Raw genomic sequence first — 22503 nt, 5'->3', positions numbered from 1 at the left:
AAAACTGCAGCTCCCATGCATTTTGCAAAACCTACATTGCGGCTCCCACTGAACTCTTGCTTGCCCACCCGTTATATACCATCTCATTGGGTATGTTTTGTGTGTTATTTTTTATTTTTTAGAACTTAGGGATGTACGAAGATCCAAAGCAAAATTAGATGTAACATAAAATAATTATGGAAAGTTATCTTTATATAACTTATAAAAATTTGTTGAAATGCCTCCAACACCTGACATATTATAGCAAATAGAACAAATTATTTGTCCAACTAATGTTTTAAGCATGTTCAGTTTATCAGGTTTAAAGTTAAATCCAATAAAGGAATACCAATGTTAGAAAATGTTTAAATACAGGTTGTTGAAATTAATTTAAAAAAGTATGTACAGTACAACATAATGGTAGTTTCTGCATTATGTTGCACACACAAAACACAAAAATAAATAAAATATTCTATATGTTATATATAAAATGAAATTCAAAAAGAATTATATTATATGATGATGTTACACTAGCATTACCATTACTAAACAAAGTTTTAAACATCACATAAGAAAATGACCAAATTTAATTGGAATTTGTGACACTGAGATTATGAATAATAAGAGATAGGTAGAGATATAAATCGAAAAACAAATACTTCATTAAAAGTTAAATTATAAAGGTGAATTGGATATATTGGAAATAAAAACTGTAAAAATAAAACTGCTATGCAAATTAACAACAAAATAAATTTTCAGTAATATTTATGTGAAAATTTGTAATCTTCAAAAAAATTAAATCAATAACTGAATTTTGCTATAATCATTTATAGTTAAAAATACTTAAATTTTATAATGCAAAATCATAAAATGCTAATAAAAGCTTTTAAGAAGTTGTTTTTTATTGTGATTAAGCATTTTTCAAAATGATTCATGTCTTATATTCAGATCCATACTAAAAAGTTCAAAGAATAAAACACACTAAATGATAATTTTGAATTTTATTCACACAAAAAGACATTAATAAATTTAAAAATTCATGTTAACTAAGTAAAATAAATTAACAGACATATTAACTATTTAATATATTCTGATCTTCAAACTTTTGCCTGGATCTGAAAATGAGATAAGAATTATCTAGAAAAACATTTTATTGCAATAAAAAGTGACCCTTAAAAGTTTATTAGCATTCTCTGTTTTTAATCATACTCTTACATTCTTATTATATTTAATTGGTTAAAAAGTTTAATTCACCAATGTTTCAGCAAATAATTCTAGACGTCTACTCCATTCTTCTACTTCACTCTTAATGGGTGTAACATGTTTAGATGTCTGAATTGTTGCTATAGTCATCATTGAATCTTCTAATAAAGCTTGTATGTCATCAGTTCCTCCCAAAATATACACATCCTTGCCAGATTTATATGGTAAGACAACATATTCTGTTTTCTCCCATGCATCTTTAACCTTTAAAATGAACAATAAAGATTGAAATTATTATAGTAATTAATAATACAATTTTAAAACAATTATTAATTAATTTTATTATTGCTTAATATTTTCTGTTTGATATTCAGTTAAAAATCATGCATAATGTATGATTTTGATTATCCTATAAAAATTATGGCTTCTGTCACAGTCTGTGTCTAGCTTCACATCTATGACTAGAAAGATAGTGTGGTGTTGTCCAATTTCCTTCATGTAAAACAAACATCTGTATTGACAATTCATTGAAGTATACAGAAAGTGTTATGAATTGTCATGTCACAAATAGTTTGAAAGATTTGAAGAAGAGATAATTAATGTTTACAATGAAGAGCAAATTGGAAGACTGGGGACATTGAAATTGAAAGTCAATGCTATAAGAATAGATCAGTTTATTTCTAAAAGTAGACAGGTGACTTTGCATTATCTTGCTACTGTGTTGGACATCAGGAGGTAACACATGCCACTGTTCACAATGAGCTGCACAATCAAAAAGTTTTTGCTTACTGAATACCAAGGAAGCTTATGAATAATTTGAAAACACACCAAACAGACGCTGTCAGAAAAAAGTGAAGTAAAAAGAATAGACTGCTTTAACTACTCCATTACAGACTACAAAGCCCATATGAATCTGAATACACCAATTAACCTCAGAAATGAAGAAAGCATTTATGGAATAGAAGCACACCAATTCTACCAGGCCTATAATCATCATGATTTGGGATTCCCAAGATGAGCTGTTACTGGAGTTCATGAAACATGGCACATAGTAAGTGATTTATTAATATTGACAAATACTATACTACGCTTCAATGTTTGTGATAGACCATTTACAGAAAAAAACTTGCACATCTTTCAAAAAGAGGCATGTTTTTTAACAACAACATAAGGTTTCTTACAGCTCTATAGACAAATACCTTGTTGCTGAAATTTGGATGAAAATGTGTGGATCATCTACCATATGTCCCAGAATTGACACCAAGTGGGTTTCATGTATTTGAACCTAAACATTTGGCTATTGGTGATTCCAGAGTGATGGAAGTCCATATGAGAGAATGATTCTGATTGCAAAGCTCCACATTTTTTATACAGGGGCATAAAATAATTGGTGTCACATTATCAAGTGCTTGAATCATTTAGAAGACTGGAAAAAAAGACTTTTATTATGCTATCTGTTTCAAGCATCAGTTTGAATATAAAGCCAAATGAGAACTGTATTGAATTGGCTACTATTTATAGATGTATAAGTTTGAATAAAATGTATAAAAGCAAAGTGTAACTTGCAATTGATCTTTACTTTCCAATCAACTCATATAAATAAGTATCATATTTCTATTACACTGGTTTAGTTTCCAATTAGCAAATAGACGAGATCTTAGTCAAAAAGTCAAAACCAAATATCTTTATCATCATCTGAAAACATTGAACAATAAAACTGAAAACATTCATTTATAACATTATTATTTAATTAAATTATGTTATATACTCATAATACTATAGGCAATTTTCTCTGGTTTTTTTTGTGATAAATTTGAATCTTTGTGAATTACACTACAAGTTCTCATATATTTTATTGTCTAACTGAAATTTTAATTATCACTACCCTATTCTACATTCATTTAATATTATGGTTAGATTCTTAGCAATACAGATATTTCAATTTTCCAGCATTTATTAAAAAATCCGATATGCATTTCAATACAGAACATGTTTTATAATATTATTAGAGACTCACAGAACAATGAAGTATATTTTTACCACTTATATATAAACCTAGAGAAATTGCAACAATGTCCATAAATATCCATAAATATAAGAGCTGGAGAATATATTGTCTTTTTTAGTTCATAGAAAACTTATAGTAAGGTTTTAAAAGTTTGTAGATCTCTGATATTATATTCTATAATATATTTAAATATGTGTTTATATTATATTTATACATTTATATTATTCTAAAATATTAATCAAAACATCTATAGGAATTTAAGTAGCATAAAAAGTAATAAAATACAAAAATTGACAGTATTGTTGTAAATGTTAAATGATTCATTGATTAAAAAATATGCAAAGTAATTAATAATTTCAAATGATGATATTAAAATAAAATAAAGTTTCAATATTTAAAACAAGTTTGATTTATAAATTAGAAATTAAGTGGTAACAAATTGATTAAATATATAATTTTTAATGTACACAAAATACTTTTTGAATTGTAATAAAATGAAATTTAGTGATATAATAAGGAAAAAATTAAACCGATTATAAAGTAGAACTACTATAAACTTTTAAATATAATTTTACTTAATATATTTTCAAAAATTATCATTACTATATATATATTTACCTTTTTTAGTAATGTCTTTAGACTTGCTTCAGCTGTTGCTTGTTCAGAAATCTTTCGAATTTCATCAGCATAAGCATATACAGAAATTTTCTCTAAATTCTCTATTGTAATTATTTGTTTTTCATCAAATGGTTGTTGAAGTACATTGTAAATCAATTGCCAATGATATTCTTCCATTGTTGGATTTAACAAACATAAAATAACTGGAAGCTAATTAAATAAAATAAAAATTTTACTAGTAATTCATATACAAATTTATTATACTCTGCGATATTTCATTATATCAAGTTTCAGTTATTAACTATTTTATTGTATTAAAACAAATAGATATCTTCACTTTAATGACTTATAATTATTTTGTTTTATTAATTTATTCAATTTTCTTCATTATATATAACATTTAAATTTGAAAAAATATTTGGGAAATTGTGATATTCAGTTAAAAATCATGGAAGTCATGGAACCTGACATGACTTCACCTGACTTCTACTTGTGGGGATATTTAAAGAATGTTATCTATAAACAGGAACCAACAACTAAAAAAGATATGATTGAAAGAATTCAAACAACTTGTACAAACACCTTCCAGAAGACGACACTAAATGCTATGAGACAATTCAATATAGAATTGACTTATGCACTCAGGAAAATGGAGATGTCTTTGAATATCATTTGCAATAGGAGAAAACTGTGAGAAGCAAGGGTGTCTGTTTCTATAGTTGGTGAATACACAGATTAAGTAACTAATTTACTTTATATTACCAAATAAACATGTAAAACAATATGTTATTACGTGACAATTTCCTTTTACTTGAACATGACAATTATACTTATAGCTAAAATTATACAATTTTACAGGCTAGGATTAGTCGATAAAATTAAAAGAGAGAATTACAATGGTGAGCTGGTGTAAAGAAGTAAAAGGTATCTTTCTAAGAAAATGATCTTCTGTAATAAATAACACCCCTTCATATGTCTTCTTTCTTGCATTTACACTTTATTTCTCTGAATATTACTGTTCTTTCTTCTACATTTTCTTTGCTTCTTCTCTCCACATTTGAAATTTCTCTTCCATCCCTCTGTATTCATCAAGGTAAGTCCTCTTTCACTTGAAACACCTCTCATTTTTTCATTAATCCACTAATTACACACCGCTTTTTTCATTATATCCTCAATGTTCATTTGTTAAGATTTCCAGTATTAGCCCCAAGATACACTCCTCAAATGTGAAATTGCAACACCATGAAGAAATGAGTGAAGCCACATGCAAATTTCAAAGGTATGCAAATGATTAAGTTTGTGTATTCATCAAATCATGTGGTACCTAGTTTCAAGCTCTAAAGAACAGCAGCCAGTTTGGACCTTAAATGCTATCAGTGACATCTGCAGCAGCTGAACTTTTGAAGAAGCACAGAAAATGCCTCAGAGATAATAGCAAGCTGAATACTGCCAGTTAACAGCTGGGAAATGAGACCATATCCAGGAGTTGTGCAATGTTCGTTTGTCGATGTAAACAGTTACCACATGTGTTGGGCGTGATGTGAGTACCATCCACCAATGTGTGACACAATGAATGCAAGAACATCTGTGAACATGGCAAAGAGGAAGTGCACAGACCAGCAGATTTGCCAAATGGCCTGTGTGGTCTTACGCCATATTTTTTTTTGTATATTTTATTTGTATATATATATATATATATATATGTATATATTCCTCTTTCCCTTTATTTCTCTACCCTTTGTTCCCTGCTCTCTTTCTTCTGGAAACTTCTCTCAGCGGGTGGCAACGAACTGGTTATAAGACAAAGAAAAAGGGATAGCCTGCAGGGGCTAAAAGAGTGATAGACTGGGCACTTTTGGGCCGAGACGACGAGCTGTGAGAACGTGTTTAGTGAGATCTCCAGGAATTTCGCGCCGACGGGAGCACGAAGGAGGCAGCAAACTGAACGTTACGGAATCTAGAGAAGAACTCTAGAAATCTGATACAAAAGCTCTTCTGGAAGTCTATCGAAAGAACACGAAGTAGAAAATTCGAACACTACGGTCGTCGAATCTCGTATCGTCCAAGAAGGCCTGAGTTATAGCCACCATCACGAGTTCACTAGCTAAGTTTGGGTACCCGTTCTTGTCTTGTTCTGTCCTATTATCTACATCTTCTCTTTCCCTCTCTAGCATAAGTAGTTTTAAGTAATTAGTTATAAGTTTCTTTTACGCGCCCCTTCTGTAACGCGTTGCGTACATCAATTCTTTTGTCGCGAGTTTTTCGACTACGATTCTGCCGAGTTTTAAGTGATTTTGTAAAAGGAGTGTCGGAATACAAACGTGTATCGAGAATCCTGTATAATTTAACAAATGCGGGTGAAAATTAAAATAAAGTTGTTAAAATTTCCTTTATCCTCTCGTCGGACTTATTTTTTCACCACGTACGTTTGACCACACCTGTCATGAATTATTCTCCATGGCAAATGACATCTGACGCTACCTGTCGCTGTCAACGAATGCATGTGTCCACCCACCATTTGCAACAGGTTGCATGAAATTGAGCTACACACACAACAACCAGCAATAGGGGTATCATTAACCACTTGACATAGGGCTATGCACCTAACATGATGTTATTGTTGTTACAACTAGATCTCTGAATGGCATCAGGTATTGTTTACAGATAAATCCCACTTTCCATTTGTGGAGAAATGACAGTCATGGATGGTTGGGCAGTATCCTACATGCCAGTCCTTTTCATTGAATGTCACACCAGCCCCACACCAGGAATCATGGTTTAAGGAAGCATTGTGTTTGACCAGAGAACAGTCCTAGTGCATATTTCTGGTACTTTGACAGTGGACCAGTAGTTTGGACACTGGTACAAAATGCACCTGACACAGTGTTCCAACAAGACAATGACCAACCTCATATCACATAGCAAACTCTCACCAGCCCAAATGAAATTCACAACCTTCCCTGGCCAGCAACATGGCCAGATCTATTTCCTGTTGAATACCTATGAAACCTTGTCTGACATGAAATGCACCAAGGACCATAAGGACCAAGATACTGTAGATGACAAGCACACTGTAGTGGACACAGCTTAGCATGGGATACCTTAGGCAACCATTAATTGCCTGATTGATAGTATGCCTCACTGTATTGTGGTCTGTATAGCTGCCTGTGGAAACCATATTCGTTATTGAATAAATAAGTTTCTGTTGTATATGTTTGTTGTTCTTTTAATCATTTGCATATGTCTCTCTCCTCTACCAGTCCTGCAACATGCTTGTAGCTACATGCACTATTTCATGTTGTTGCAATTTCACTTTTGAGGAGTGTAGATCTTTACTTAAGCAGTAAGACCAATTCTGTTAATGATGGAGATCCACCGCAGATATAGGTTGAAGTGAAAGATTTAAAAGAAAAGTCAAGAAAAGAATAGGACTGTGGCAGTACGTCATAAATTTTGTATATATGCATTAATCGCAAGCCTAATATTAATTCTTCGATCTTGTGTTCTTTATTTCCCTGTTTCTCGATCTTTCGATTCTTCACTTCCTTATCAGGCGGGGGCAACGCTGTTCCAAGAACTAAACGAGAAGACAAAAAAGAGCAAGCACCCCAAGGCATGTTGGGGGGAGAGATAATGGTCATTATTGGCAAGGAGTTCAGAGCGAGCAGACTGCAAGTGAAGGGATCCGAATCATTTGTTAAGCAGAATGGAAATACAATGAATCATCTGTACGATTGAAAAAAGAACTCAGTGTACTAAGATCAAGAAACAACATATCTCTTGATTATTGACCAGAATCAAAGAAATATATAGCAACTGACTGGAATGCAGTTCCCCCCCCACTGGAAGGCATCAAAGAAATACAATATCCTGGGTATCCCCTACTCTTTCCTCTCTATACACCTAAATATCTATATTATCCTTTCCTTCTTCCCTTTTTTATAGTTTGTAAGTTAGTTTTAAGTCTTAGTTATAGTATTTTGGAAAATATCCGATTGTAATCCATTGTCGTGAAACGTGTCTCTATTGTATGATGTCACATCTTGTGCCTTTGTTCCTTCATTATACGTGTGTGAGGTGCAGAGTTGGAATCCGAAACAAATCCTGTACGGATACCATGCGAAAAGGTGAAAAGTTAGGTTTATTGGTCCTTTTGTCTGTAAATAAATTTTATTTTTTGCTTTCATTTTGTGCATCCTGTCCTTTTGTGGTCCATGCACATTCGTGTGTCTTAACAGGACAAAGAAGAAAGAAAGAAAAGTGTCCTAAGTAACCTAACTAAAATGTGAGACCGTAGATTTTAGCAAAAAAATTTTTGTGAATGAAAGAAAACTTTCATTTTTTTGTTCAAAAATTATTGTAAACAATCACCGATAGAAAAAACTCCTCACGGAGAAATGGAGCAGAGGTCTCCAGTAACTATCAACAGTTAGGTGGGAAAGTTGACACTTAGCTGTCAAGAATTTGCAAGTCATCATCAACAACCAACCACTTCCCACTCTAACACTATAAAATAAGGTGACCAAACGTCCCAGATTGTGTGGGACTGTCCCGGATTTGGGTTGTTAGTCCTGCATTGAACACTGTCCCGGAAAGTGTCTCACATTTGGTCATGTAACATTTTCAAGATGTTCACAAGTTGTCAAGAGCACAAAGTTGTTTTATTTTACTACTAGTCGCCTGGGACGCCCCCTAGTGAGCGTTCTAGCAGCAACAGTGTCATTCCGTGGTATAAATAATAAATTCATATCAATAATTCAATAATAAATTCCTATTGCAATAATAATATACTGAATTTATTAGTAATTTAAATAATATCTAGGGGCACCCCTAGTGGCCATTCCAGGCATACCATGACAGATATACAAACAGTGCCATCAAGTTGTGAAAAAAAACAATTTTTTTTTATAAAGAGTTATTTTTAAGTTTATTTATGCATTTATGTATTTATATATTTTTCTACTAAATTATTTATGAATGAATTACTTTTTATTATTATATATATGTATGTTGGAGGTCCACCCCATTTTTACCTCCCACAACACAGAAGTGTCCCACATTTCAACCTAACATATCTGGTCACTTTACTATAAAAGCTCGCACCACCAGAAACTTAGCACACTTGCATAGGAAGTTGTTTCTATTCTTGTGTCATTGTTCTCCATACCCAGGAACGAAGTCCCGTCGGAGAAGACCTACAGCAACCTTTCCACATCGTCAGCAACCGCCATACATCAAATTATATTGTCCAATCTCACACCAAGAGGTATTTTGTTAGGACCTTTGTAAACTCTCTCCCACAACAGCAATAAGCTTAGCTCATAGCCACCTGTTTGTTTAGAACTTGTAGAGGTTTATATCTACTAGCATATAACTGCATTTAATCGCATAGTATCATAGAATAGTTGTAATTGCCTTGTATTTTATTCTAGTTAGCCAATAAATGTTTTATTTGTTAACCTGTCTCCTGTCAATCCAACCCACCTGTTGACTCACTGACGACCTCCCCACTCACTTTTTGCCCTCCTAGCCATCCAACGACAAAGAAATCGGGATTTGCCAACCTGTGCAGTGTAAGTGGTCAGCGAGGATAAACCCCTGACCCTCTGCTTATCTCACAAAAATATGGCATACATGGCCACAAGGGGACTCATGTTAATGAAATATTCTGCTAAAAGTTTAATTAACATAAAAATTGTATTGAGAAAATTTAAGATGGTCTCAAGCTAAGTTTCAGGACAGATTTTAAAAATAAGCCAAGATCAATGTCTTCTCTTTACCACAAGCTTAATGGCTTTAATACACTATGATACAAGTTTTCTTACCAGCTGATTATGTAAAGAAAAAGAATGATTACACTAAATAATAATAGTTTTCCAATGAATGTTTAGTCTTTTTCTTTCTTTTTTTCAATGAAATTCACAACTATCCCACTGTGCACGTACACAATGTGCTAACTGCATAAAAATTCACAGAAAAAATATTTCAGGTAAAAGTTTATACATTTTTTTTTATAGAATCATAATATGCAATAAAAAATGCAGGTTATCAGTTAGGAAAAAGTTGATTCTGTTTTTCTGTACTTCTGTTTTTATTAACTATAGTGCAATCTATGATGAAACCAATAATGTCATCTTGCAGCACCCTTGAAGTCTAACATGTTTGGATTAATAAATTTTTTTTGGGATGTATACTTTTTGAGTTATTCCAATAGACTAATTAAAATAAACCAGATGTATACATCAAATGAAATGAAAACAAAAACTTATGCTACCGTAAGAAATTTTTTAAATTTTAATTTAGCAACATAAACCTTTGTTGGACATTAAAAGAAATGTTCTAATTTTTGAGCTTTAACACAAAGTTTTTAGGATAATGTTTTTTCCAGTTATAATTTGCCTTTAGGAATAAAAAAAAACTCTTTCTTTGTAGGAGTTTGAACAGTCATTATGCAAATTAATGTTAACAATAACTCACAAATATAGTAATAAATTCATATAATATAGAGGAGAAAAAAAACTAAAAAAAAAAGTTTCACCTAACAAAATCATCAACATGAAAAAGTTTGTAGCCCACATTTAGACATCCCCTAATAAAACTATCATTTAAAATCATCTACTATTAGCAAATTACTTCAAATAATATGAGTTGATGCCAATTGGTAGAAAATGATATTAAATGACAATAATTAGCAATTAATTTGCAATCATTTACTTTGTAGAAGAGAATGTTAAATGATATCAACTGTTATCAAATTATTTTGTAATGCTTTCACATTTTTAAATTCTAAATACATGATATCAATTGATGTTAACTGACATATTTAGTACGTGACATTAAATGGCATCAAATGAACAAATAATACCAATCAATATCGTATGGTATCATTTGGCAAATGTTCTGTTTATCAATAATAGTGTATTGTTCAATTTTATATTACTTCAAATTTCAAATATATCAAATCAATTTACAAAGTAGTTTTTAAAATATCATTTAATATAGATTAATCACTTAAAATTGTCTTGACAATAACTGATATCAATTAGTCAGATGAAACTGATCAAAAAATTATTTCATGAATAATAGCAATTGATATCATTTCATAATTGCAAATGTGAGGTCCTAGACATGGTGTGAACACTAACCAAAAGCCCCTTCACAAAACAAAGAAACTTTATTGTAAAAATATTTCCTTCTAATAATTTGTCTGCCATCAGAATTTCAAATGACTGGCATTTGGGATAATAATGTTACAGTATACAATTCTTGATTTAAAAAATGTAAGTTCCAAAATCAGTAAACATTTCCAGTTAGGATCAGAAATTGGCATCAAATTAAATATTGGCATTGTCCTTTCCCATGGCTTCAATTGGTCTTGAATTACCTCTAAAAACAGATAAGACCTCAAAGTTGGGAGTTTTCTTTTACTTCTTAAACTTTTCCTTAAAAAGGTTTTACTGTAATTTGTCTAAATTTGTGTTTCAACAAATATGAAACTTAAATATATTGAATTATCTGGATTCTTATATTTATATTTTCAACAACCATTTGTATAATATTTTTAATATAGTCCTACTTATCTACAATAAATTTAATTTAAAAATTTTCAAACCTTTGTTTTTAATTCATTGACTTTTTTCTTGAGTTGAGAAATAACTTCATTTTTTGGAAGATTATTTTCTAATTGTTGTATTTTATTTATATAACTGCTAACATATTTATTTATTTCATCTGCATCTAATTCTTTTAATGGTTTCTAAAATTAGAATATAAAACAAACTATTTAGTATCTTCTTATTAATTATACAGGATTCAGTTATTAAATTATTCAGTTTTTAAGTTAAGTAAAGTAAATTCATAAAGATATGAAAGTACTTTTTTTTGGAAATAATCTATTACACAAATTGAATTTATAAATAAATAAATTTTTATCTTATTAATATAAATGTTCCCTTAAAATAAAACAAATACAAATCTAAATAAAAAAATAATAAATTAAGTGTTATATATTTAAATAACTTATTCAATTCATTAACAATTTATTAATAAAGATACTAAATTTTAAGATAAATTAAAAAATATCTTGTGAAAAAAGAAAAAGAAATCAAGTTCTTATGACTAAATGTTCCTGTTGTAATAATTTACAATTGAAAGTCTCTGGTTCTTATACAAAAAAAAAATTTAAATTTAATATCTATTTAATGTACAGATATTTAAGATGTAAATGTATTTGATTAATTTATACTATCTGAACAAATTTTCTATCATTTTAATTTATTAATAACCTGAAAAATAAAATATATTTACTGTGAGCATATCTTGAATAGAGGAATTCCAACTTGAAATGGTATCCCAGCAGAATTTTTTCATTTGAATAACAGTTCTTAATTCTTCCAAATATTTAAATTTTGTAACTTCAATCTATTAAATAAATATTTTATAAATTACTGAATTAACTGTTCCAATACACAAATCAATTAAAATCAAAACCTGCATAATTATATCTTATTTTATTCTTTAGCAGAATAAAAATTGAATTTTTTTAGAATAAAAAATATATAATAATATCTGCTTGTATACATTCAATTTTCTAAATATTTTCATTTTCAATGAACAACTATTTATTGTGACTTCATCACAATGCCGAGCTGCAATTTTTAGTCATATTTTAAATTTATTTAATTTAAAATATATGCTCTGGATTTTAGTAGTGCCTTTCCCCTGTACATCTACATCATACTTTTCCTGTTAACAATAAAGTCATGACAATCATCTAACTCCATTCTGGAGAAAAATTTTGAATTGAAATCATGTTATTTCCGGTTCAAACAGGGAGTTTGTATATTGTTAATCAGGATCTATTGTCTATAAGCTTTCCATATTTGGTCTCAACTTTCATCTATTTAACTCTGTTATCAAGATTAAGGACAGATAGCCAGACAGACAAATGCCAATGGAAATTTATAGGTCTGCAATTTCAAAATAGTAGCCCAATTACAATAATTTTTAGAAAATATTAAAAACAAACACATGGCCAACATTATTTTACATTAGTAAATATAAATTGTAAAAACACAGAGCATTCACAAAAAAATCTTTGTCTTTGCTTTTTCAGTCTGTCGTTGCACACCATCGGTAATCCATTAAAATTTACAAAAAGTATGGAGACGACCTTCCTTTGTAGGCTACATCCTCCGCAATACAACATGTAAAATGGTAAAACGTCATCTGGTGTTTTGCCACAATCATAATGTTCATTTGTAGAAAATATTACAAATAAATAATTTTTATTGTATGCTGACAGTAATTACAACTTCATGATAAAATCACTAGACCAGGTAGATCAGTTTTCAAATTTAAAAATTTATTTATTCTATATAAAAAATGTGGAAAAGCTTTAGCTATAAACAATAAATGAGCAATAAGAGACTATATATAGATCATTAAGATCCTAATTTTGATTTGTATTTGAAGCCCTAAACACTTGGAGGTCCAGAGCATGTTCCCTGACAGCCCTCACCTAAAGCTGTTCCTATACAGTGACGTAAATTAAGAGTTTTACTACGTTAAAGTTTGAATTAAAAAGATATTTGGAAAAGTAATTATTTTAAGAACTTTTTAAAATATATTCAAATTGAACTGATATAGTAAAAGACAATTACAACCAATTCCTGAAAGCAGAGATTTATAGAATTAATAAATTAAAAATTATTACTAAATTATTACTAATGTATTTATTTATATACATTAATAAATACATTCACAAAATTTAGGTTAATATTAAAGTCAAATTAACAATACTTACTAAGTTTTTTTACTTAAAAATAAACTTTGATTTATACATCTTTAAAATTTCTACCTGTACTGCATCTTGATAACTATTTAAATCATCAGCATGTTTTTGAATTTCAGTTAAATTATCCAATAACACTTTAATTTTTGATTGCATATCTGCGATGTCCACAGATGGATTTAGTAGTTCAGGATCCTATTGTAAAAAATGTAGAAAATATAAGTAAATTTATAATACCCAAATATCAATTTGAATAATTATATACATATATAGAAATTTTACTTTGTAATTTTTTATTATTTTACATTGAAAAAAGTCTCATAAAGTTAGATACATCTACAAATAAAATAATTTTTATTGAAACAACCTTTGTTTCCTAAAATTTGTCAATAATATTATATTAACTTTCAAGTTTTTACACTTCAATCTTTTTAGTCTCTTAGAGTCATTTTCATATTACATTTATATAAAATACTTCAAGCACTTATAGTGATATTTTTAAATAATTTACAATTTTAATTTTAAATCATAGCAATATCTTCAAAATTATTTGTTTACAGTTATCTAAATTAATTTTTATAGTTAAAAGTTTAATTGCTTATACATTCGGTTGTTGCAAATGAAATTGTGCTTTTTTTATTTTTGACTTTGAAGGTTTATTAATCAAACTTAATATGTATGTATTTCATCAAATTAGTCTGCATCAAAACTTGAGTACATTTCTCCCAATGCAATATAAGTGCAGTAAGGCCAATTTGATAAAAACAAGAGAATGAGAGGCCTAAAAATCATCAAATGCAGTTTTTACTGTCCTGTTCCTCGAAAACTTTCCTTTCCAAAAACTATCAAGACATTTAGAAAAATGGTAGTCTATTGTCAAAAGGTTTGGAAAATAAGATGGGAGAGGGAAATTTTACAGTTCAATTCTGTCCATTTTTTTATGATCAGCTTTGAAATATGTAGTCTGGCATTATTGCATGGCCACATTATACACCATATCTATTCACCAATGCTGGCTCCTAAATGTGCTATTTATTATATATTGTTTCAATTTCTGGACAAAATTTCTTGGCATTAATTGTTTTACCTTACACAAAAATGAAAAATTGGTTACACTCAATACAGACACCATAACTTTGCAGATGTTCAGTTTTGGTGTTTCTTCCACAACTAGCCTCTGTGCAGCACATCAACAATTGTTATAGAGGATCCATTTTTCATTACAAGTCACAATATGTGGCAATATACTTGTGTTTGTGTTCCAGAAAATCAAAAAATAGCAGACCACTAAATGATGCACCTTGTTTTTGTTTCTGTTGCCATGTTTATATAGTACCCATTTGTTAAGCTTCTTGAATAACGAACTACAAGGATAAAAAGTTTAAATTTTGAAAAAGGACAATTTCATTTGTAACAATCCAATATAATAAATATTCTTTCAATATGAATTGAATTTTTCAAATTTTTAAAATAATTTCTGATAATATACACATGTTAACAACAACTAAAGTCAATTTTTGAATGAATAAAAACTTTTACATCGAAATCAGTCAAATCACATATACAATGATCAAATTCTATTCAATCTATGAAAAAATTAAATAAATTACCTATTACTGAATTATCTTTTTTTTCATTGGTAATAATATACATTTTGAAAACTTTTTAAATATATTTAATAGCTTGATTGATAATTATCAGTAGATATAAGAAATGATATAAAATATTATATGTTTAGATTACATATAAGTTACCACTCTAATGAGAGAAACCCATATTTTTTTAGAATATGTGATTTTGAAAGAGAACATATTTTTTTCCATTATTTTTTTAAAAATATTTAAAGTACACATGTGTAATGTAACGTTTTAAAATGTTTTAACACTTTATTTTGGTATTACAATTACATACAGATCTCAAGAAGGTAAACTAGACACATTTTAATTAAAAAAACCAAATATTACAAAAATTAACTTACAACATATTTATGCATATGTAACAATATTTATTCTTCTAACTATATTTTTAAATTCACAAATTAATAATGAATGTTATGTAGCAAATTATATTTATTTAAATTATATTCTTAATACAGGATGATTCATAAAGACATGAATGAATCACATCACTGCAAGTATTGGAAGTGGCTCCACCTTCTGTCGAGCACATATCAACACGATACTACATATTATTGATAATGCATCTCAATGTTGCATCATCAATGTTTTAAATCGCATTCCTAATGTTATCCTCTAAGATCTTCCTTTACAGACTGTGAAACTTGCAGATTCTTGGTGAGGACACAGTCCACAAAAAAACTCTGGATTTTTACCATTGACTTCTGTAATGTGAAGCAAGTCACTCCATCTTGCCGAAAATAACCTTGTGTCAATTCCATGCCAAATTGTTCACCAAATTCTATGAAAATCTGCACACATGAAGCAGTGTTTCTCTAAGGAAAAAGGAACCAAGACATGCATTTGCTGCTATCTAGCAGTCAGTTTCTGCACTTGATTGTTCAACATAGTTGGAGATATGCTTCCTGAAAATCTCACCAATTTCCATTCATTTGTTTAAGAGACATTCTAAAAAATTTGGGTTTGGGGTCTATATGAATCACCCTACATAACATTATACTTCTTATATTAGCAAAAAACAAATTATTACGAAAATTTTTACAATTACTGTTGAAACTTTATAAATCAATTCTGAAGACAATTTTACCTATCACTATTACATAATAAAAAACATTAAAACATAATACTAATTGTGTGTTTTCATAATTTGTTTTTTGTCAGTTTATATCAGAGAAACATTTATATTTTGTAAATAAATATCAATGTAATCAAAATTTAATTGCTTAATTCAATTTAAAGGACTTAAGTACCTCAGCTTCCAAACGTAATTGAAAAATTTCCTCTCTCAAATTTTCTTTATCAGTCTCAAGACATTTGCACAAATTATCCATGTATATAGCTTTATCGACAAATACTCTATAAAATGCAAAACTAAGATATTCGATTGTAGATGTTAAATTCTGCATAAAATAAAAACAAAATAATTAAATTCATTTTAAATAATTTTTAAACAAATAAAATTTGAAAAATATAAATTTCTATCATAAAAAGTTATTTGTTTACAGATACATTTGTCAATTAATGTGCAAAATATTCAAAACTTAAATCAATCCAATGTTATAAAATTATTAAAAGTGATTTGGTGATTTAAACAAAAATATTTTCAGAAATATACATTCATTTTCTAAAACTTAAAAATCAAATGTATATTATTGTGACATCATTACAATGCCATATTGCAATTTTGAATAATCTTTTAATTTAAAATATGATGTGATTTCCAGTCCAGACCGAAAGTTCATATATAAATTATTAGTGCTCTGGCCCCTAAGCTTTCCATATCTGAACTCAATTTTTATCTAACTCTATTCTCAAGATTAATAAAGGAACAGATAAACAGATGATGGTGGGAATGCAAGGTCTACAATCTGAAAATTGCATCCCAAATGTCAAATAATGTTCTAGTGAATAAGAATCATTCAAACATAAAAGACTAATTCAAAATATATTCAGTTTAAAATAAATTCAATTTTTCAAATATAAATAGTCATTTATTCATCATCCTATACAATAAATGCAATTATGAAATAAAATAAACTGTTAAATTATTTTCCTATAAAACTAATCTTTTCTCCATATATTTTGTAAACATTGCTTTTGTTTTAAAAATTAATATTTTTCTTTGTTCCTGATATTGTGGCAAAAAGGCATTGTATAATTTTCACATAGTCATAGTTTTAGCATATTTCCTTTGTTCTTTGTTCCTTCTTATTTCTAGAACTTTCTATTCTTTCTCTATTTCCTTGGGTGGTGAGGATCGATTCATGGAACCAAGTAAAACGAAGAGGAGAAAGGCTACCTGAGGGTATGTGTTGGAGCGAGTGGGTCATCTTTTGGCTGGCCCTCATAAAGTAAGGACAAAGAAGATAGTACTTTGTGTTGTCGAAATCGGCAAGACTGGTGAAATAGAACTAGTCTCAGAAGGATTAGTAGACTTATTTAAGTGACAATACAGCAAGTCTCGAATCAAAAAACAAAAAAGGAAAAGGAAGACAACAACTGGAAATCAGTCCAAGTGGGTTCCACGTGGTCTCCCACCAAAAGTGTGTAACCTTCGTACATCCTAGGTATTTTATTCTTTTCTGTTATCTATCTCACTGTTTATTACCTTCCCTTTCTGACTTCCCTCTTCTTTAGTATAAGTTAGTTTTAAGTATTAATTAGCACATTACGCAATCTCAGTTTCATGTGATATTTTGGTCATTTGTCTGCTGATAATTTTTGGTAATGCTGTGTTACCATTTACTGTTATTGAGTTGGAATTCTTAATAACCTATATCTGTTCTGCAAAAATAAATACTTTGTTTAACCATACCTGGTATACTGTGTGTGGTTCTTTATTTGATACATTTGCCTTCGTTGGCTAATGATCATCTACAATGTACATCACAATATAAAACGAAGAATATGTTGTTATAATATACTCAGATCATAAACTGGTTGATTTGTAATACTTTTCACATTTTTTAAATGTTAAATATTAGATTATTGGACAAAATGTGTCATCAGTTGTCAGTTTAGGAAAATTTAACATTTCCGTTAATTTATTGTTTTTAAACAATACTGTGAAAAATATTAGTCACAATTTTACACCATTACTTGGGGTAACATTGTGATTGCCTGTTCACTGCATAAATCTACAGTAAACTCTATGTTACAGTGTTTCCCTGCAGTAATTGCTATGGAAAGGTAAAGAAAGAAACAAAAATCATGCATTAAAAAAACTTTTATTAATTATCACAAACAAACAATTTCTAATCCTTCAATAAACACTAAATCTTCTTTTTTATTATTACCAAAAACAAAATTGGAACTTGTTAGCAACATGATACGAAATGTAAAAATCATTTTTCAAGAATAAGAGAGAAATAAAATATAATGATCAAGACAGCCATTTCTTGTTTTTCTTAAGGCCCCTGTCAATATTTTACAGCAGATTCCATTGCATTTATATGTGCACCACCTTTTTCACTTCTGTTATAATCTATAGTAGTACCTCTCTTCAAATTATAATTGTAATATATATTGCAAGTAAATAATTGTAATACAATTACATGATTACTAATTTGTTTTGCCTTCTAGGTTAAATCTCCATTATATGGGATGTTTTATTTCACTATTCACTAATAATTATGCAATTTCACTCACTATGCTTTGATCAGATTCTTTGTATACTATCACAAAGTAACCCCTCAACTTTATGAAATTTACTTTTGTAACTTACACTAGCTAAACCAATTAATAAAAACTGTATTTACAAATAATTAATAACAAGAATAATACTTTATCAGAAATATTTAATTTAATTTAATTTAATGTTTATTGATTTAAATTGTTTCTTACAATGAAGGAACAATTTAGTACTTTAACATAAATATATTTGTAACAACATGTCAACTACTTTTTTTTCTTACAATCAAATCAAGTATCAGAAACTTTGTACATTACTTGATTTCTTGATTGTCAGAAGGAACATCAATAATGAAAACTAACACATCTTTTACTTTCTATGGCAGGAAATATCACTGTATAAGCCAGGGGTGGCCAACAGTTTTTGCCCCCATGCCGAACAAAATATTAAAATTAAATCATGTTAAATACAAATACGCTGACCCAGGCAGCAGATCACGTTTGTTCAAACAGAAGTTCCTGACGCATGCGCAATGTCATTTTACAATGCGAAGAAACGTACAAGCAAAAAAAAAGTTGACGGGCAGGCAGTGCCGTGCGTCACACGTCAGCGTAAACAGAGTGACATGGCGGAATGGCAGATGAGTTTCAGTGAGTGTGGTGTCTTTCGCTCGTCAAATAGTGTAAATTTATAACAGATGAATACAAAAGTTGTAAATCTCTACAATGGAATTTTTCTAAAAAATGAAGAAGTATTGCAAATCATCCATTCGACCAATTATTGGAAGTTAAGTAGCTAATATTAAAAAATTAATCACAAGCCGCATAAACCCATTATGCGGGCCGTATGTTGGCCACCCCTGGTATAGGCTGTTGATACCTTAACTGCAAATAAATTTTGAAATGGATATAAACTTGCCATATTCAAAAAAAGTTGTTCAAGCATGATGTAACAAAGTTTCCCCTAGTCATGAAGTTACCCTGGTTTATGGTATATCAAAATATGTAATTCATGTGATATCTTCAAATAAAATTATTACAGAAATTAATTTTAAAAATTACAAAATGATAAATCTGACAAATATACTAATATACTGATTTTGATGGCTAAGAGACAATAAATAAATTTTATCATTTAAGAAAAATTTTTTTAAATGACATTTAACTATATGATTTATGATTTACATTATTTTTAAAGTAAATTATTGCATATTACCTTTATTACATATACTGTACATTGTATGTGAAAACTGTAATAAAATACAGAATTTTATAACATTTTAATTATTTATAAATAGTTCTTATTTAATAATAATAAAGTGATTTAATTGTTGCTATTTGACTGCTGTTTGGAGACAGTTAAAAATTTCATTATGAGAGAGAGTTTTCTTCCTTATCTTATTCTCTTTCACTATCATACTCTTATTGAATAATCTCAACAATTTCTCAATCCATACAATTTAGCAGCTGTGATCAGAGCTTTGTCCTGTCCTAATTATGTTTTGACATTAACAGATGTTTCATCTGTTAATGTCAAAACAACATGTTTTTCTTTATTTTTGACAATGTAAATTTTTAACATTTATATAGGCCTATATGTTATGGACAAAGTGATTAATCGGGCATTATGAATAATGACCAACAAAATTGGGCATTGTAATAAATTTTCAATAATTTATCAAATTGACCGGTCATTATGAATACTGCTATCACCTAGTTGGGCAAAGTGATAATAATAAGTTGAGGAGTAATCATCCAACATACGCTAGCCAATTGGCATTCAGTTGCGTGTGCGTGTTGTGCCCTTATTACCGAATTTTAAATTTGATTAAAAAAAACTCCACTTATTTCATTTAGAAATATTTATTTTTTGTGAATTATTTCAAAGTACTATTAACTGATATTCTTCTGGTAACTTAGAAGTAACTTTCATTTTTTACTCTCACTTTTTGTATCATTGACCAATACACTGATTTTGTAAAAATTTGATTGTTCTCACCTTTTTCTCCTATTAACTTGTTTAATCAGTTGTTGAAGCAATTATTCATATCACTTAATGATTCCTCCACAATCATTACTTTTGTCAAAAAAAAAAAAAAAAAAAATTAACTACTGGTCACATAAATTTAAAATTTGGTACGAAATGCAATATGCATGCGCAACTAAGATGTAAGTTCTGATTGGCTAGCATATGTCAGATCATTATTATCACTTTGCCCGACTAGGTGATAGCAGTATTCATAATGACCAGTCAATTTGATAAATTATTGAAAATTTATTACAATGCCCAATTTTGTTGGTCATTATTAATAATGCCCATATTAATCACTTTGTCCATAACATATATATATATATACGTTGTAGAAATTGACAAATCAGATAATCAGAATTTGGATACCATATATCTCGGCAGATAAGACTATAGTTGAATCATAAAAAAAAGGCCCCGAAAATCTGGGGTCATCTTATAGGACAGATACAAAAAAAATTAAATTGAAATTTATATAAATTAAAACCATTATAGTAAAAACGGACAAACCGTAATTATTTACTAGTAGAGAGTAGAGTATGTCCACAAAATAGAATAGCCCATATGATGTTTTTATGAATAGTCAAGGTTATTATCCGAATGCCCAAATCAGTGTGAATGTTTGCAACAATCCCAAGGCAGTGCTGGCAGATGCATGAAAATAAAATTTTATGTTCTTTCAAAAAATTATGAATATAACATAATTCCGTATATGTTATACAGTATTATTATCCAGAAGATGATTGCTGATCTAAACTAAATTCATAGGCTGTTGATAGTTTGGGGGTCATCTTATAGGACAGATATATGCTAAAACTGTAAAACTTCGATGAAAACTTATACCTCGTCTTGTCTGAAGGTTGTCTTATCTGCTGAGATATACTGTAATCAAAATTCTTTTCTATAATAAAAATATTTTGTTTTATAACTTATTCCCAGTCTTAAAGATTGAGAATAAATATATTTTTGGTCAGGGGCAATCTAATCGTCACGGTTGCTGGTGTCAATTTTTCTTCACCTCCAAAGTTTGTATTTTCTAATAGATGAAGAATACTAAGTTATATTGGACTAATATAAATAATAATAAGCTTATTCTATTGTTGATACTAATCTCTGGAATAGAACCAAATCCCGGTCCCTTGCAGAAATCTATAATAAAGAAAGAAAGACCACCACTAAATTTTCAAAAATTACTGACTAATAATATCAAATCATCGGAGCTGAAAATACGTCTTATCACCAAGAACCAAAAACACAAACATTAACACAAACAGGTGAGCTAATTAATTTAACCTCCTCACAAGAACAATTACCTATAAAACAAATAGACATTTCAACAGCAGAATTATGGAATAAAATAGTTGAATTAATAACCAATAGTAATGATAAACTTTTACTTACTATAAATATATCATAATCATCTTGATCAAATTCTATTTTATATTCAGTCATTAAGTTATATAATTCTTTTATTATCCTAATCTCTTCTTCAAATTCTATCTGTTAATAAATTTAAACTCATTTATAACAATACATACATACATATTCAATAAAAGTTATAAGTATTTTAATGTTAATGATATAAATTATTTTATAATTTTCACAT

At 29.0% G+C, this 22503-nt stretch overlaps 1 protein-coding gene across 3 annotated transcripts in view; it reads right to left on the bottom strand.

Moving 5' to 3' along the window:
• Positions 1-22503, bottom strand: part of Dhc16F (Dynein heavy chain at 16F) — a 383439-nt gene that overhangs the window by 216066 nt on the left and 144870 nt on the right. For all 3 annotated transcript variants that reach the window (XM_067269011.1, XM_067269009.1, XM_067269010.1), the window contains exons 16-22: positions 22299-22397; positions 16489-16638; positions 13668-13796; positions 12116-12229; positions 11421-11564; positions 3809-4018; positions 1234-1446 (exon numbers count right to left, since the gene is read on the bottom strand). In XM_067269011.1, the coding sequence (XP_067125112.1) occupies positions 1234-1446; positions 3809-4018; positions 11421-11564; positions 12116-12229; positions 13668-13796; positions 16489-16638; positions 22299-22397 (1059 nt within the window). The remainder of the gene's footprint in view (positions 1-1233; positions 1447-3808; positions 4019-11420; positions 11565-12115; positions 12230-13667; positions 13797-16488; positions 16639-22298; positions 22398-22503) is intronic.

The sequence above is a fragment of the Centruroides vittatus genome, unplaced genomic scaffold (genome assembly GCF_030686945.1).
Source record: "Centruroides vittatus isolate TY-2023 unplaced genomic scaffold, ASM3068694v2 contig_345, whole genome shotgun sequence".
Taxonomy (NCBI): Eukaryota; Metazoa; Arthropoda; class Arachnida; order Scorpiones; family Buthidae; genus Centruroides; species Centruroides vittatus.
Note: the sequence above shows the minus strand (reverse complement) of the source record. Positions and strands in the feature narration are given on the sequence as shown.